We start from the raw sequence: 17138 nt of genomic DNA, 5'->3' as shown, positions 1-17138 counted from the left end.
AATGCTGTTCTTTGTGAAATTTATGTATGTAAATGTGTGTGTGTGTGTGTGTGTGTGTGTGTGTGTGTGTGTGAACTTCCCATTTTACTATCCTACTTCAGAATAGAAATCTTCAATTGTTCACGTTTTTTGTAAAGAAGGAAGTAAAGTTGTTGACTGTGAATGGAATGGGAAAGAGGTGGTTTAAATTTAACATAAGAGAATGAGGTTATGAGATAATTGGCCAGGGCAGTGAAAAATGTGCTCTAGCTAAATAGTGTTAAGGAGCCCTTGGTTTAGCAGAAGGAAATTTCAAAGTTTGACCAGTTAGTGTGAGTCTTGGTCTTTACTTTTCTAAAGTAGCATGAGGGTTTGATGTAAAAAATACATAAACAAACAAAAGCCCCCAATTGACCATAAGATCATTGTTAAGATGTGATCGTGGCAAGGACAAAGAACACTGTCTTCGAAGAGCAAATGATGGCTTATGGAATCCAACATGTAAAGATGGAAATGAAGACAGGGTGAGGGTAGAGGATAGTAATAGTATGTTAGTACTAGTGTCTATGGATTCAAACAATTGGTGGACTAGAGTTTTGGGGGGAGACAGAAAAAAGACAAGCATTCTAAATTAGATTCTTGAATTCCCTTGTAGGTGTGGAGAAGGAGGATCATGCTGTAGTAATGTTAATGACAGTGGGAATAACCATGGGAATGAGTAGCTGAGACAGGTAAGGGTGTAGTTAAGTGCTAGGAAGAGAAGCAACAAAGGAAATTGTGGTAGGGATAGTTTACATTGATACTGAAGTCACTGTGATTGCTTTGAGTTTCTCTCCATTTAGTTTGATGTTGGCTACTGGCCTGCTGTATATTGCTTTTACTATGCTTAGGCATTTGCCTTGAATTCCTGATCTTTCTAACACTTTTAACATGAAGGAGTGTTGGATTTTGTCAAATGCTTTCTTGGCATCTAATGAGATGATCATGCGGTTTTTGACTTTGAATTTGTTTATATAGTGGATTGCATTGATGGAATTTTATATATTGAACCTTCTCTGCATCCCTGGGATGAAGACTACTTAATAATGATGGATTATCTTTTTGATTTGTTCTTGGATTCGGTTTGCAAGAATTTTATTGAGTATTTTTGCATCAATGTTTATGAGGGAAATTGGTCTGAGGTTCTCTTTCTTTGTAGGGTCTTTGTGTGGTTTAGGTATGAGCATAATTGTGGCTTCATAGTGTTCGTCTGTTTCTATTTTGTGGAATAGTTTTGGGAGTATTGGTATTAGGTCTTCTATGAAGGTCTTCATAGAATTCTGCACTAAACCATTTGGTCCTGGGCTTTTTCTGGTTAGGAAGTTTTTGATGACTGCTTCTATTTCTTTAGAGATTATGGGACTGTTTAGATGGTTTATCTGATCCTAATTTAACTTTGGTACCTGGTATCTGTCTAGAAAATTGTCCATTTCATCCAGATTTTCCAATTTTGTTGAGTATAGACTTTTGTAGTAGGAGCTGATAATTTTTAAAAAAATTCTTCAGGTTTTATTGTTATGTCTCTTTTTTCCCTTCTGATTTTGTTAATTTGAATACTGTCTCTGTGCCCTCTGGTTAGTCTGGCTAAGGGTTTTTCTATCTTGTTGATTTTTCTCAAAGAACCAGCTTCTGGTTTTGTTGATTCTTTGTATGGTTCTTTTTGTTTCTACTTGGTTGATTTCAGCCCTGAGTCTGATTATTTCCTGCTCTCTACTCCTCTTGGTTGTATCTGCTTCTTTTTGTTCTAGAGCTTTGAGGTGTGCTGTCAAGCTACTAGTGAATGCTCTCTCCAGTTTCTTTTTGGAGACACTCAGAGCTATGAGTTTTCTTCTTAGCACTGCTTTCATTGTGTCCGATAAGTTTGGGTATGTTGTGCCTTCATTTTTGTTAAATTCTAAATAGTCTTTAAATTCTTTCTTTATTTCTTCCTTGACCAAGTTATCATTGAGTAGAGCATTGTTCAGCTTCCATGTATATGTGGCCTTCCTGTTGTTTTTGATGCTATTAAAGGCCAGCCTTAATCCATGGTGATCTGTTAGAATATATGGGATTATTTCAATCTTCTTGTATCTGTTGAGGCCTGTTTTGTGACCGATTATATGGTTAATTTAGCTAGAGCAATTAGACAACAAAAGGAGGTCAAAGGGATACAAATTGGAAAGGAAGAAGTCAAAATATCACTATTTGCAGATGATATGATAGTATACTTAAGTGAACCCAAAAATTCCACCAGAGAACTTCTACAGCTGATAAACAACTTCAGCAAAGTGGCTGGATATAAAATTAACTCAAATCAGTAGCCTTCTTATACTCAAAGAATAAACAGGCTGAGAAAGCAATTAAAAAAACAACACCCTTCACAATAGTCACAAATAGTATAAAATACTTTGGTGTGACCATAACCAAGAACTTCAAGTCTCTGAAGAAAGAAATTGAAGATCTCAGAAGATGGAAACATTTCCCATGCTCATGGATTGGCGGTATTAATACAGTAAAAATGGCCATCTTGCCAAAAGCAATCTACAGATTGAATGAAAATCCACATCAAAATTTCAACTCAGTTCTTCATAGAGTTAAAGCAATTTGCAAATTCATTTGGAATAACAAGAAACCCAGGATAGTGAAAACTATCCTCAACAATAAAAGAATAAAATAGCCATCCCTGACCTCAAGCTGTATTACAGATCAATTGTGATTAAAAAAACTCCATGATATTGGTACAGAGACAGGCAGGTATATCAGTGGAATAGAATTGAAGACCCAGAAATGAACCCACACACATATGGTCACTTGATCTTTGACAAAGGAGCTAAAACCATTCAATGGAAAAAGGACAGCATCTTCAACAAATGGTGCTGTTCAACTGGCAGTCAGCATGCAGAAGAATGCAAATCGATTCATTCTTACCTCCTTGTACAAAGCTCAGGTGCAAGTGGATCAAACTAAGTTCACTGAAACTAATAGAAGAGAAATGAGGGAGAGCTTAGAACACATAGGCACGGGGGAAATTTTCCTGAACAGAACACCAATGGTTTAATACTCTAAGATCAAGAATCGACAAGAATTGGACCTTATAAAATTGCAAAGCTTCTGTAAGGCAAAGGACACTGTCAACAGGACAAAATGGCAACCAACAGATTGAGAAAAGAACTTTACCAATCCTACATCTGATAGAGGGCTAAAATCCAATATATACAAAGAACTCAAGAAGTTAGACTCCAGAGAATCAAATAACCCTGTTACAAAATGTGGGACAGAGCTAAGCAAAGAATTCTCAACTGAGGAATATGGAATGGCTGAGAAGCACCTAAAGAAATGCTCAACATTCCTAGTCATCAGGGAAATGCAAATCAAAACAACCCTGAGATTCTACCTCAGTCCAGTCAGAATGGTTAAGATCGAAAACTCAGGTGACAGCAGATGCTGTAGAGGATGTGGAGAAAGAGTAACACTCTTCCATTGTTGGTGAGATTGCAAGCTGGTACAACACTCTGGAAATCAGTCTGGCAGTTCCTCAGGAAATTGGGTATAGTATTGCTGAGGACCTAGCTCTACCACTCTTGGGCATATACCCAAAAGATACTTCAATATATAACAAGGACACATGCTCCACTATGTTTATAGCAGCCTTATTTATAATAGCCAGAAGCTGGAAAGAACCTGAATGTTCTTCAACAGAAGAGTTGATACAGACATTGTGATACATTTACACAATGGAGTACTACTCACCTATTAAAAACAATAACATTATAAAATTCTTAGGCAAATGGATGGAACTAGAAAATATCATCCTAAGTTAGGTAACCCAATCATAAAAGAACACTCATGGTATGCACTCACTGGTAAGTGGATATTAGCCCAAAAGCTTGCAATACCCAAGATACAATCTACAGACCACATGAAGCTCAAGAAATTGGAAGACCAAAGAGTGTATAAAAGGGAGAACAAAATATTCACAAGAGAAAATAGACAATGTGTGAAGCAGAGACTGAAGGAAAGGCCATCCAGAGACTGCCTACTGGGATCCATCCCATTTACAGACACCAAACCCAGACAATATTGTGGATGCCAGGAAGTGCATGCTGACAGGTTCAGACTCAACCAACCATTGAACTGAGTATGGGATCCCAAAGGGAGGAGTTAGTAAAAGGACTAAAGGAGCGGTTTTCAGCCTCACAGGAAGAACAACAGTGTCAACCAACCAGACCCACCAGGGCTCCCAGAGACTAAACCACCAGCCAAAGAGTACACAAGGAGGGACCTCCAGCAGTATATGTAGCAGAGGGTAGTCTTATCAGGCATCAAGGAGAGGAGGGGCCCTTGACCCTGTGAAGGCTCAGTCCTCCAGTGTAGGGGAATGCCAGGGTGGGGAGGTATGAGGGAGTGGGTGAACACTCTCATGGAGGCAGGGGGAGGGGGAATGGGAGAGAGGGATTCTAGAGGGGAAACTGGGAAATGTAAGTAAAGAAAATATCCAATAAAATAATGGTTGCATTAAAAAAAAAAAGTTGCTGTGAGCTTACTATAAAATTGAGTTGAACATTTTAAGTTAAAAGATGCCTGAGTTGTCCAAATATACAACTTTTAATTCTACCTTAAATTTGAAAGTAATTAAGTTACTACACAAAAGTACATTATTGTTTGCTTGGTTTGGTTTTTTTTTTTTTTTTTTTTGTGAGTAAATATTATTGACTTACCCTGAGTTCCATGAGACATAAGCAGAAAGAAAATCTTTCTGTAGTCCATAGGAGTTAAAGAGGAGAAAAGTCAGCTGTGTTAGGTCTTTAAAAATGTCTTCAGTAGCAGTTTGGTATTCAGAAGAGCTGGTGAAATTCTGGCACATGTAAACTAGGACAGCAGAGTGACTCTTCAGCTTTCAGTTAGAACGGCCTTTAAATGGTGATGTCCCTTGGTACTTTACCAGAGCGCTTTATTAGGACTTCGTTTGGATGCAAGGCTGTGGTAGAGTAATTATAAAAACAAGAATTGAAGATTTAAAAGTGACTTCTGAAAAAGTTATAATGTTTTGTACTAGGTGTTTTATACTGAATTGTATTTAAGGTTTCTAGATGAATGTAGATTAAACAGATGGACTTATGAGCTAGCAGCATATGTTATAGTAGATTATTGGAGTAACAAACAGAATTGGAGTTACACTGCATACAGGGGGACTTTTAAGTTGATGCTGATTCCAGCACTTAGAATATTTTTCTCTTATTCTGAGGTATTAAGTGCCCACTGTGATGGGCACTTAATTAAAAAGATACTTAAGGTGTTTGTGTGTTGGGGGTGAATATGAGAGTGCCACAGTTTTCAAAGTGACATCTAATAATATGTGCAAAAACTTTGTAAATTCCAAAGTATTTTGCAAACAGAATGATTATTTAATCAGCAATTAAGTGCCTTTCAGGTGCCAAAGTTGCAGATGAAGTTTATTTTGTCATCTCCTCTGGTTTTAGCATTTGTTTTTTTTTTTAATTCCATGAATATATTAAATTATTTGATTAAAATCTTATAGCAACAAATAATAATCTTTGCTATTATTTATGTTATTGGATTTAAAATAACTAGACCAACTTTGTAATTGGTACTTTTTTGTTTCTGCACAATTGACCTGTGAAATGCATTTGGTAGGGCTTGCTCATAATCCTAACTCTGAGAATGCTGAGGCAGGATTGTAAAATTCAGTTTCCAACAACCAGTGTCGTTTTGGTTCTGCTTAAGTAAAACAATTTAACAATAAATTTAAAAGGAATTTAAAATGAGCATACTTACCAAACACTTAAGATATGTGATATTTATGTTTGACCGGATTTGTGTCGTTGCAAATCCCACCCCAACCTCAAAGGCAGGTCTGTAGTCCTGGCTGGCCTAGTATTCCTTATATACTTGGGGCTGACCTTAAACTTACGGTAATTATTCTGTATTATCTTCCCAAGTGCTAGGATTTTAGGTTTTGTTTCTTGCTATATTGCAACCAATATGCCTATTTGAAGATGAAATACTATTTACTATTCAGTATTTTATGGTGTTCTACATAAAAATCAATGTTTTTTGCATTTTAAATATATTAATTGTGGATTTCCAGTGTGTAGATTTACTCTTTGAAGCAGAAGAAGACCTTTATAACTTGGTTATAGCAGTTAGAATGTTTTTGTCTCAAGACTGTCCTCTGTCTTTCTTCCCTACTCTGATCTCACTCTTGCTTCGATGGTTATAACGCAAAGTCTGTTTTACTTAGAACCAAACTCATGTTTCTTACCTTCATGATGCTGTTTCCCACTGATTGCTATTTTGTTTTTTATAAAGTTGACTTTTATTTGGGACCTATTTACTTTAAAGATGTAGTAAATCCTTAGTCAGAATATATTTAATTATTGCACTTTTAATATTCTTCTCCTTGTTAGATACCTAGTACCTGTGCTTCTATTTCGATTGTTCTGTGGTTTTGAGGCAGGGTATTGTCATTTAGTCTGGAGCGATCTTGAACTCATCTTGTTGATCTTCCTCTAGTCTTCAGGTTCAACTCCACAGTACTAATTCTATCTAAGTACGTTAATAATTGAAAGTTGTATGGTTAGGAATCTAGCTCAGTTGGTAGGTAATTTTTTTTTGAAAAAACAAACTAATTAGAATTGTATACATAGAAAATTTTTGTAAAAATTGGGCTAGAGAGATGTCTCAGTGGCTAAGAGTATGTTCTGAGGACATGTGTGGAGGCTCACAACTGTCTGTAACTACAGTTGTAGGGGGATTTGATGCTTCTGGCCTCTCTGGGCACCTGTACTCACATGTACATACACCCCTAATTAAAAATAAAAGTCTTACAAAATGGAAAATTTTATAAAAGAAAACTATTTTTGAAAATTTTATGGCTTGTAAGTTTAACTGTTAACAGTGAAATTTGACAGAGAAATGTTTTTTCAATAGTCTGATTGGTTTAATTTTAAGACTTTTGTTTTTTAATTATTTTAAAATGATAACTCAAAATACCTTTGAGAAAGCTGATACTTGGGAGATTTGGTGTGGATCAGGCAGGTTCCAGTGAGTACTGCAGAGGGGAAAGCTGATGCTTACATAGAAAGCCCACGGCTCTAGCTAGTGAAGCTATAGTGTGAATGTCTCTGACTGTTCAAGTACATAAGAATAACATATTTTAAAAACAGTTTGGTTGTTTGTTGTGACATGGTCTCCCTATGTGTACCCAGATTAGGTTTAAATTTACTTTGTTAGCCTAGGCTGGTCTCAGTCTTGGTTGATTCTCTTATGTCAGCCTGGAATGCTGGAATAAAAACAGTAATTTTTTTTTAAAGGTTTTTGTTTTTAGTAAAGAAAAGACCTGATAAGTTTAAGGGCTTACCACTATAGGACTGACCCCACTTTCATTGCTGTCCTGGGCCTCTAGTACTTCAGAAGGCTTCTACGACCCCTCCAGGTTTCATAATTCACTCTGATGTCTTACAGAGCGCAGAATACTTAACTATTGCTCAGTGATACACACGGTAAACAACCAAATGAAGAAGTACATAAGGTGAGGTCCAGAAAGGCTCAGAGTACAAGTAAGACCTTTGGTCCCTGTGGCACATGGCTATGTTTACCAACCAAGAAGCTCTGTAAACACATTGTTTAGGTTTTTCATGAAAGTTCTATGACATAGGCATCATTGATTAAACCCTTGGTTATTGGTTATTGTAATCAATCCCTAGCTCCTCTTGTAAGGTGGCTGAAAGTTTCAATCCTGTACTAACAGGCTCCTTTGGTAAATGACCTCCAATCCAGGTCACCTCATTTAGCATAAAATTAAGTATGGTTTGAGGGGGCTAGGAGTTTAAAGTCAGAAATTGCCTTTCATGAAGATCAAAGAAGCATGCCTGTTGTTACTCAGAGAGTTCTAAAGGTTTTAGAAGTTGTGCAAAGAGCTGAGGGCAAAGACCCAATAAGCATTTCTTGTTTGCTCTCTTGTATTACTTATACAGATATCTGTAGCATCACATATGAGCACTGTGACAACATGCTAAATAAAGGTGCTTAGTAAATACCTCTAAAGAATTGCTGGGCCCAAGTGGTTCTTCTACCTCTGCCTCCAAAGTAGCTGCTCTGAGAGGAATGTTTGGTTTTTACTTTTTATTTTCAACAACAGTAACAAAATATACAACAGTGTTGTCATATGGTTGACCATGTAGTTTGATTAAAGTACAGATATTTCTAGTATTTCTTAGCTTATAATGTCTGTTTCAATATTTAGAACCACCTTTTTGTGTGTGTGCGCCATTAAAGATGTATTTATTCTCAGTAATAAAGGACTTCAACAAAAACAATATTGTACGATAAAACTGTATTAGCTACCAGTAAAGCAGTGTTTGACTGGAATTTTTTTCATTCCTCTACTAGCCCTGTGCTTTGACTGGAAGTTTAAGAAGGAAGTTGAAAATAAGTTGAAATTTGTTCACTTTGTTATTTATAGGTAAGAAGAAAATGGATGAAAGAAATTCCATAGAGCATTTAGGTATATTGTTATCGTTAACCTCACAAAAATAATATTTTCATACTATATGGAAGACAAACCATTTTCAGTGCTCCTAGAAGGAATTGGGAGGTATCCTTGAAAATCTGTTTCTCATAAATTCAGATTATCACTTGTTACCCTTTTAAAATAAGTGGTTGTCAGTTATATGCTCAAAATATGTAATTTTGAGAAATGTATCTTCAAAAGATAAATGGAAGTTTTAATGATTAGCGATTGGTTGCCTTTTTAAAGAAATGTGAATTATGGAGAAAATAGTTTGATAATGAATCTTTAGAAATGTATCTATCACTTACCTATGTCACCTACAAATACTATTATCTATTTATTGGAAGCAAATATATCAAAAGACTAAAAAGTTAAAGATAACTTTTGTGATTTACAGGTCTGTATTTGGGCAACACTTGATTGCATAAAATACAAGGAGTGTGCTGGTCCTACAGACAGAGAAGGGCTGAGATGGCAGAATAGGGCAGAAAGCCAGCGACTTGGCTTTTGCTCTCTGCCTGTTTCTCCCTCTTCTGCAGCTTGGGTTGGGCATGGTAGGCAGGGAACTTCAGCATGAGCAAATTCATTTTGGTTTGGTCTGTTGAGACATGGTAGGGACAGCTTAAGTCAGAACAATGACTGCTAAGCTTGTTTTTTTTTTTTTTTTTTTTTTTTTTTTTTAATTTATGTACCTAGGTGATTTGACTGCATGTATGTCTGTGAAGGTGTAAAATCCTCTAGAACAGGAGTTACAGACAGTTGTAAACTGCCATGTAGATGCTGGGAATTGAACCTGGGTCCTCTGGAAGAACAGCCAGTGCTTTTAACTGCTGAGCCCCAAGTTCTGTTTGTTTTAAAATGAGTAGAGTTTTTTTTTTTTTTTTCTCAGTGTTCTCTTTACAAACAGAATCAGCAAGATACATAGATACAGACATACTTATGCACATGTGTACAGAGAAAGATATTTTGTTTTAATTTTTTTGCTCTTTATTTGCTTTATTAACTTTATCTTTTCCTATGATGATGGGTAAAATTCTATCGACAGAACTTGGACTGTGAGCAAAGGTCATGGGCAGCTAGGGATGGGGAACACAAGACTCACTGACAGTGACAGTAAGATAGTTCCATGGTCAGCGGATCAGGAGAGGTTAGTGAAGAGGAAGAGTAGAAACTACCTTTCCTCAGCTCATAGAAAGTGAGAGAAGCCAAGGCATGAACTGGTGCTCTGGTGTTTAGGGAGCTCTCTTGTAAGAATGTTAGGAAGTTTCTCAGCACACCTCCATGAATACAATCTTTTTATCATCCATCTGCTTATTACCTGTGGCCCTTAGAAGTCAGGAGCAAATGGTGAGCTTGTTTGTTGTTTCCTGTAGCTTAATGGCTTCCTCCTCCCAAAGGACAACCTCCCTTTCCATTCTTTGGCTGCTCCCTTTCTTTAGTTTCCTGAGTCTGTCTTTACAGTTCTTTCCTATTCTTCCTGCTTCCAGTTTTTGACCCAGGGTGGTGTGTGGCCCATTCTACAGTCTTGGAGGTTGACTGCTTCTCTGCATGAGTCTGGTACTAACCCTCTGTGAACAGGTTTGTAGGAAGTGATAACCACTCTGGAGAGATTTCTGATAAATAATTGGCTCCTGTGTCTGTAGAGAGTTGGCAAAACCAAAATCTGGATTACCCAGGAAAGAGCTACAGTTGCACACCAGTGGTGGGAAGAAACAGGTTTCCCTTTTTACTTTATACCTAATTACTTCTGCACAAATATCAGAAACTAGTTAGAATGTCAACAATTTCTAGCTTGTTCAACCTGTTCTTGCTTTCCTTTTCTAGGATCAGTTCGATAGCTTAGATAAGCATACCCAATGGGGAATTGACTTCTTGGAAAGATACGCCAAGTTTGTTAAAGAGAGAATTGAAATTGAACAGAACTATGCGAAACAATTGAGGTAAGTTGGTTTACTTCTCCCTTCTTAGAAATGAAGTTACGCATTTAAACAGCTCAGTATTTAAAACAGTCGCATTGTGCAGGTTACGCCTGTGCTCTTCATTCACAGTAGTTTGAATTAGAGGACCATTGCCTCATACCATGGGGAGTACTGACTAGCTAGGTCATGAGTCACTTTGATTGTAGAAAGACACTTAAAATCCTGAAATCTCAGAGCAAAGGGGGAACCTGCCTAAGCAGCCAGGGCCTGCTGACTTTAGCCCCTTCCCACCTTCTAGCTGCAAGCCTGTAAATAAAATGGTTTGATGACTAAGCAAACAAGACCTGGGGTATAAATCAGTACCTCATACTTTCACTATTCACTGGTACTTGTTTTAGAATTCTTCCTAATGTACTGAACATGAGAGTTTTTAAGTCTTCTAAATAGTTTGTGCTGCGATGAGCTTCTTTCTATATACATAAAATATTTATTATCAAAATATTTGAAGGGGAGTTTTTAAATCTTAAATTTGATGGAATTAATCTTAAGCTGTTGTTGAAATAGAAAAACTATCATTGTTTAGTGAGTTTTACAGGCAGTCTTGCAGAGACTTGATAAAAATAATGCGTGACGTTTGAAGAGCAGCCTGAGTTTTCACTAGGAATTCGGGTGCTTCAGGTTGCAGAGGACAAAGTCCCAACACGAATTTAGGCATGCATGGTTGAAAGTCCGGCACATTTTTGTTCAGGATGAAATGAACTGCTTCTTGTTCTTTTTGTGTAAGTTCTTTAAGCACCCCCCTTCTTACTCCATCACCTCTAACTTTTTCATTTTCCCACTCTGGATCCTAGACTCTTTCCTCTGTTAACCCTTCGAGAGAGGAGAGAGGGAAAGAGGAGAGTGCAAGAGCAGAGGAAGGAGGAGGAAGGGCAGAAGTCTCTCCACCTCCTTTAGTTTAGAATCTCACTTTGTAGCTCTGCCTGGCCTCGAACTCACAGAAATCTGCCTGCTTCTGCCTTGCAAGTGCTGGAATTAAAGGCTTTTGCCACCATACTTGCACTTTTTTCTGTAGCTATTCTAAGAAGATTTCCTTTTGTGATTTTGCAATTATGCTTATTTTGTGTAATTTCTTGAAAGGATGATACTGGGTTGACTCCTAGGCAATCGTAGAAGAAAGATGGCTAATTGGCAGTAGACTCAGAAAGAAGAAGAAATAGTGATGTCAGTTTATGTCCTTGTAGCCAACTCAAAGGTGTAGGATGACAAAGGACTGGTATAAAGATAAAGAATGGATGACATGTGAACTTTTTAACTACTGTGACATGTTTGGAAACTGATGCTGTACCAGTTTCCCCATCTGTTTTCTGGTTTTTCTTCAGGTACTTTTCATATAGGAATACAAATAGGGAGCTTGTCAATATTTTACTAATAACAGTAATGATACTTTATCTGTTCAAAAATTATTATATGGGAATCTTAAACATGAAGGACCTCTGGGAGGTTAACATGAAAAGTTTATTCATGCAAATTAAATGTCTGCCATCTTATTAAAAATGCATTTATTTTATTATGCTTTTGGATGTTTTGCCTACACTTATATCTTTGTACCATGTGTTTGACCAATGCCCACAGAAGCCAGAAAAGGGCATTAGATCTTCTGGAATTGGAAAGACAGTTGTCAACTGCTGTGTTGGATCTGGGAGTTGAAACCAGTTCTTTGAAGGGCAGCCAGTGCTCTTAACCACAGTCTCTCCAGATCTTTCATCTAATTTTAATAAATAATTTTTTTCATCAATTCTAATAAAAATTTACAGCTTTGAGTTTCCAATACAAGTGAATTGAAGACATACATAAATGACAAATGATAAAAGAAAAGATTAAAAACACAAACGAGCTGGATTGGTATAGGAATATTACCACTGTGTTACAGCACACCTCCAACAAAATGAAAATGCATAAGAATGTGCCTGGGTCCTCAGGAAGTTACTCACTTCTTTTCTTTGAAGAAGATGGCATTTGACAAGGTGCCTCAAAATACAATGGATGTCTTTTAATCTAGCATTTTAATTTCTAAAATGTATGCACAAAATCATTGCTGAAAAAATTGGATTCCCTTCTAGAAATACCTACCAACACATGAATGATGAGAAGTATTATTGTACATATCCGGTTTAAACAACCAGATACACCAGCTTATTTAACCTTAGACAACTGTGCATGTTCAGTCCATCAGTATGAAAGGCGGGTTGCAGAGTGTACATCTTACTACTTGCTTGAATTTATATGTATGATTAGGTAGAAATTTGTGAAATTTGTATGTATTCTGAAGAGCTGTATGATTTCCAGTTGTTGCTCTTGTGAACTGGGAGCAGGTATGTGGTAATTGAAGGAGACAATTTTCACTTTAGGCATTTCTGTGGTGTTATTTTTCAGTGACTCTACACAACTTTGGTCATTTAAAGCTATAAGCAAAGTGGTGGCATACTTGGAAAGAGTGCTATTACAAATTGCAAACAAAAAAGTTGATAATTTTTAAGATAAAACTTAGACAACTTAGTATATCTTAAACACCCAGATCTCAGAGGGTTATGATGGATTCAGTTTTGCTAGAGTAGACTGACTTATCTAATCAAGTTGCAGGTTTGTTTGCTGCTGTTCTAAGATTGGTGGTAACTTGCTCCACTTACTTGCAAGGAAGTAGGGGTATTGTACTCTATTGAAACAGGGTGACTGGAACTCACAATTATTTGTGGGAAAAAAAATCCAATTTTATAGGGTGAAATGGGATTTGTCATGTGTACTCTGAGGATTTGCCTCTTTAAAGGAGTCTGGCACATTTCCATCCTAACAGAGGCTCTCCATAGCAGGGCAGTGGGTTAATGTTGAGGTTATTTGGGAGAAGACTTGGGAGGAGGCATATTTAATTTGAAGCCATCTACTCCTTCCCTCTATGTGGAGATTTGCTGCTTTGGATGAATGACTGGGAAATGATTGAATTGTCAGGTGCTGTTTATAGTGTATTTTTGTTCAAAGGGATGAGGCTTGTTTTGTTTATTTCCTCTTTTAGCTAGCCCCTCCTATATTTGTAGTTACAGAGGTTGATTTTATGGATAGGAGGAGAATAATGCTGCTTGGTGAGGTTCTCTGTTCCTTTATAATTACTGTATTCAGGTTATTAAATATTTCCCCTTCTTTTCCCCAGAGGGGGACAGGGCTCAGCATCTTGATACTGAAATTCACAATGGGAAGGGTTTATTTGTTCTGAACAAGCCATTTTTATTCTTAATATTTACTTAATTGTTACTATAGTACTTAACATGTCAGCACTATTTTCCATGCAGTTGTGGTGGGGACAGGGGAGTTAGGGACAGGAACTCTCACTCTATAGACCAGACTAGCCTCAAACTCACAGAGATTAGCTGTCTCTGCCTCTGCCTTCTGAGTGCAGGGATTTAAGGTGTACATCACTGCCTTCCCAGCTTCCATGCTTCTTATTAATGCATTTGCCTTTAAGAAATTGAAATTTCCACAGAACCAAGGGACTCCCCTTCCAGTGATGCCCAATAAGGCCATCCTCTGCTACATATCCTGCTGGCTCCATGGGCCCTCCCATGTGTACTCTTTGGTTTGTGGTTTAGTTCCTGGGAGCTCTGGGAGGTCTGGTTGGTTGATATTGTTGTTCTTCCTATGTGGTGGCAAACCCCTTTAGCTCCTACAGTCTTCCAGGTGCTGAGGTAGGGGTGCGTAGGTGGGTAGGTGAGGGAGCACCCTCATAGAGGCTGGGGGAGGGAAGGGGCTTGGGGTTTTGTGGAGGGGAAACTAAGAAGGGGAATAACATTTGAAATGTAAATAAATAAAACTGCCAATAAAAAATGAAAAAAAAAAGAAATTGAAATTTCAGTACTATTTTATAGATTTGGAAATGGAAACAGTTTCATTTTACTTGTTGCTGCAGAGTGTGGGCCTCCGGGTACTATTGCATTATATTGCGTCTCACCAAGAGATTCACTAGTTCTGTTGATTTCCCCACCATCACCACATAGCCAGTGCACACTACATCTTTATATTTATAAAGTCTTTGCTGCATATATTAATAAGTTATCCACACTTTTCCCATCTAACTGATCAATGTAAATATAGTAATTTCATAAGAATATAAACTAGAATCTTAAACATGGTAGCACATCTCTTTAAGCACCTGGGATACAGAGGCCAGTAAGGGCTTCATAGTGAGACTCTTCTAACCAGAAAATACAATTTATAAGTTTAGGTTTTGGCTGTGTATTTTTCCATAAAGGTGAGGTTTTTTTTTAAAAAAAGCACTAACAGTTTAGAAGTTTTTCCTTAAAAAAATTTTTTTTTTGTTCATTAAAAACCAGTAGCATTTCAAGAAGCCCAGTTGTCTAAGGGACAGATTTTTGGTGCTTCATTTGCTTGAGGTTTTAAACCTCGTTTAGAATGTGTCCCCTCACCCCTCTCTATTTTTTTAGATTTGAGTAAATACTTTTACTTTGGTTTCTGTAACCTGTTATACATTATAGAGAGTATATTACTTTAGTTTCCTCTGATTTTTTTTCCCTTTTCAATTTTCTCTTCAATTCTGTTAATTATTTTCTCTTGATGCTTTATCAGAAGAAAGGTTTTCTTCAATATCTTGTAACCGAGTCTTGCTGTGTGTAGTTGGACCTCATTTAGCCGTCATTCGTGTGGCTGTTTGTTCTTTTGATCACTACCTTCTGGTCCTGTTCTTGTGTTTGTGTCTTGAAGTTCCATTTGATCTTCCTTTGTTGTTGTACCTAAGATGGCTGTCCATCAGCTTAACTGTCAGCCAATTACTAAGCTAGTTGGATATGTAACAACTGAATTGTTATTTTCAGTGTGATTAAATTGCTGTCCCATTTAATCTTCACAAGAGTTTCAGTTCTGTAACTGTTGTGGTTTTAGCATGTATGGAGAACATTTATAGTAGCCATCCACCTTGTATTTTTGTGGAAGGATTCAGTAAACACTTGTCATTTTTCTAATAAGGTCAGGTACATCTATTTTGATGAGAACCTCAAGTCATATTTCTATTATAAAAGTGTTTTCTTAGATTAAATGATCTAAACAGAACTTAGTAAGTAAAGCATAGAACCCTTTAAGAACAAAAACTCAAACCTGTTGGGTTGAATATCTTCGTGGTGAAATTCTCACTATTTAACTTCATTTTTAAACCTTACACTGAAGATAAAATAATTTGGTTGTTCATGGGTTCAGTTGTGTGTCCTTTATTCAGTCCTTTACCTTCTTCTGGAGTCAACCCAGAGCCTCTGTCTGTTAGGCAGGCACTCAAGTACTGAGCTTGATAGCTCCCACTGGACTCTGAAACTAAATTCAAAAGGAAAATAAATGATCAAATTTTTTAGCAGGATTTATCTGGAAAACATAATGCTTAAGTCTGTGGTATCAGTTTGTTTCTCAGTCTAAATTGAACAGATAAATTTTCTTGTTTATTTTTAACTTGAAAATATTTTTCTAAAAGATCCACAGTTTCCTTCCATTGTTGAGCTCATCGTATAGCAGCGGTGACACGTCAGTGACGTTCTGAGCACAGACTGTGGGGTTGGTACGCTAACTAGCATGCACAGCTCACATTCATCCAGGTTCCATGTGTACTGTGTCCTTGATCCCGAAAATAAAACTAGGGGCTGGGGTATAAAAAATATGAAAGACAATTTGTGTACCTTCATATCTTGGAGCTCTTTGATTATTTTGTTCTTTCCCTGCGTTTTTCAGGCATCAATATTTAAAGCTTCTATTTTTATTCAATTATTTATTTTGTTACCTGTCTACTTAGCATCTGTCACTAGCATGGATATAAACATTGAGACTGAAGCACATAGTTTTAAAAGAGTATGTATATTCGGGCTTTGTTCTAGTATTACTTAGTAATGAGGGGGGTGATAGCTTAACTTTTAGTATTAAAAGTTGAGATAAAATAATATATTAAGGTTTGTCATGTTGACCATTGAAAAGGTATAACTTAAGACAGTAAGTACATTCTCATGGCTGTGTAGCAGTCCATTACCCATCTCCATAACTCATCATTCCGAAGAGAAGTACTGCACCCATTAAATAATAGCGTCTCAATCCAACTTCCTTTAACCCCTGACAACTACCTTTCCATTTGTTTTTCTGTGAATTTGAATTCACTTGGTACTTTACAGACATTCGTTATTTTGCTCATGTTTATTTCATTTACGATTGATTATGTTCTGAATGATACATGCTGCATGCACCATGTTAGCTACATTCACGCTGTAATACTTTCTTTTTAAAAATATGTATCTCCAATGTATTTTTTATAGATGGGGAAAATAGGTACAGGAGTATGGAATAGAAAAGAGATAGAAACATAAGCTGTTCATAACAGCCAACTAGTAACAGAGGATGCCCTCTTCAAAACTCTTAAGATTCAGAATGGAGTATTTAGCAAGGCTGAAGAGTTCAGTCTCTAGTGTTAAGAACATAGGTTGCAGTTCTTATTTTTGGATGGATCAGTGAGTGCACAGTCCTTACTTTTAATTAAATCTGAGCAGAATTGTGGCTACTTGGTTCAGGTAGAAGTAGATGAAGAGCTTGGTTTCATGTGTCACATAACGAAGATCCGCCCCCACGATAGATGCTGTATTACCATCTTTCTGAAGTGC

General features: G+C 37.0%; 1 protein-coding gene across 2 annotated transcripts in view; it reads left to right on the top strand.

Annotated features, from left to right (window-relative positions):
- The window catches only part of FNBP1L (formin binding protein 1 like), an 81535-nt gene that overhangs the window by 20774 nt on the left and 43623 nt on the right, over nt 1-17138 (top strand). For both annotated transcript variants that reach the window (XM_080915306.1, XM_080915305.1), the window contains exon 2: nt 10355-10470. In XM_080915306.1, coding sequence (XP_080771432.1) covers nt 10355-10470 — 116 coding nt within the window. The remainder of the gene's footprint in view (nt 1-10354; nt 10471-17138) is intronic.

The sequence above is a fragment of the Micromys minutus genome, assembly GCF_963924665.1.
Source record: "Micromys minutus genome assembly, chromosome: 4".
In the NCBI taxonomy this organism is placed as follows: domain Eukaryota; kingdom Metazoa; phylum Chordata; class Mammalia; order Rodentia; family Muridae; genus Micromys; species Micromys minutus.
The sequence above is the reverse complement of the archived record's forward strand: the minus strand, read 5'-3'. Positions and strand labels throughout refer to the sequence as shown.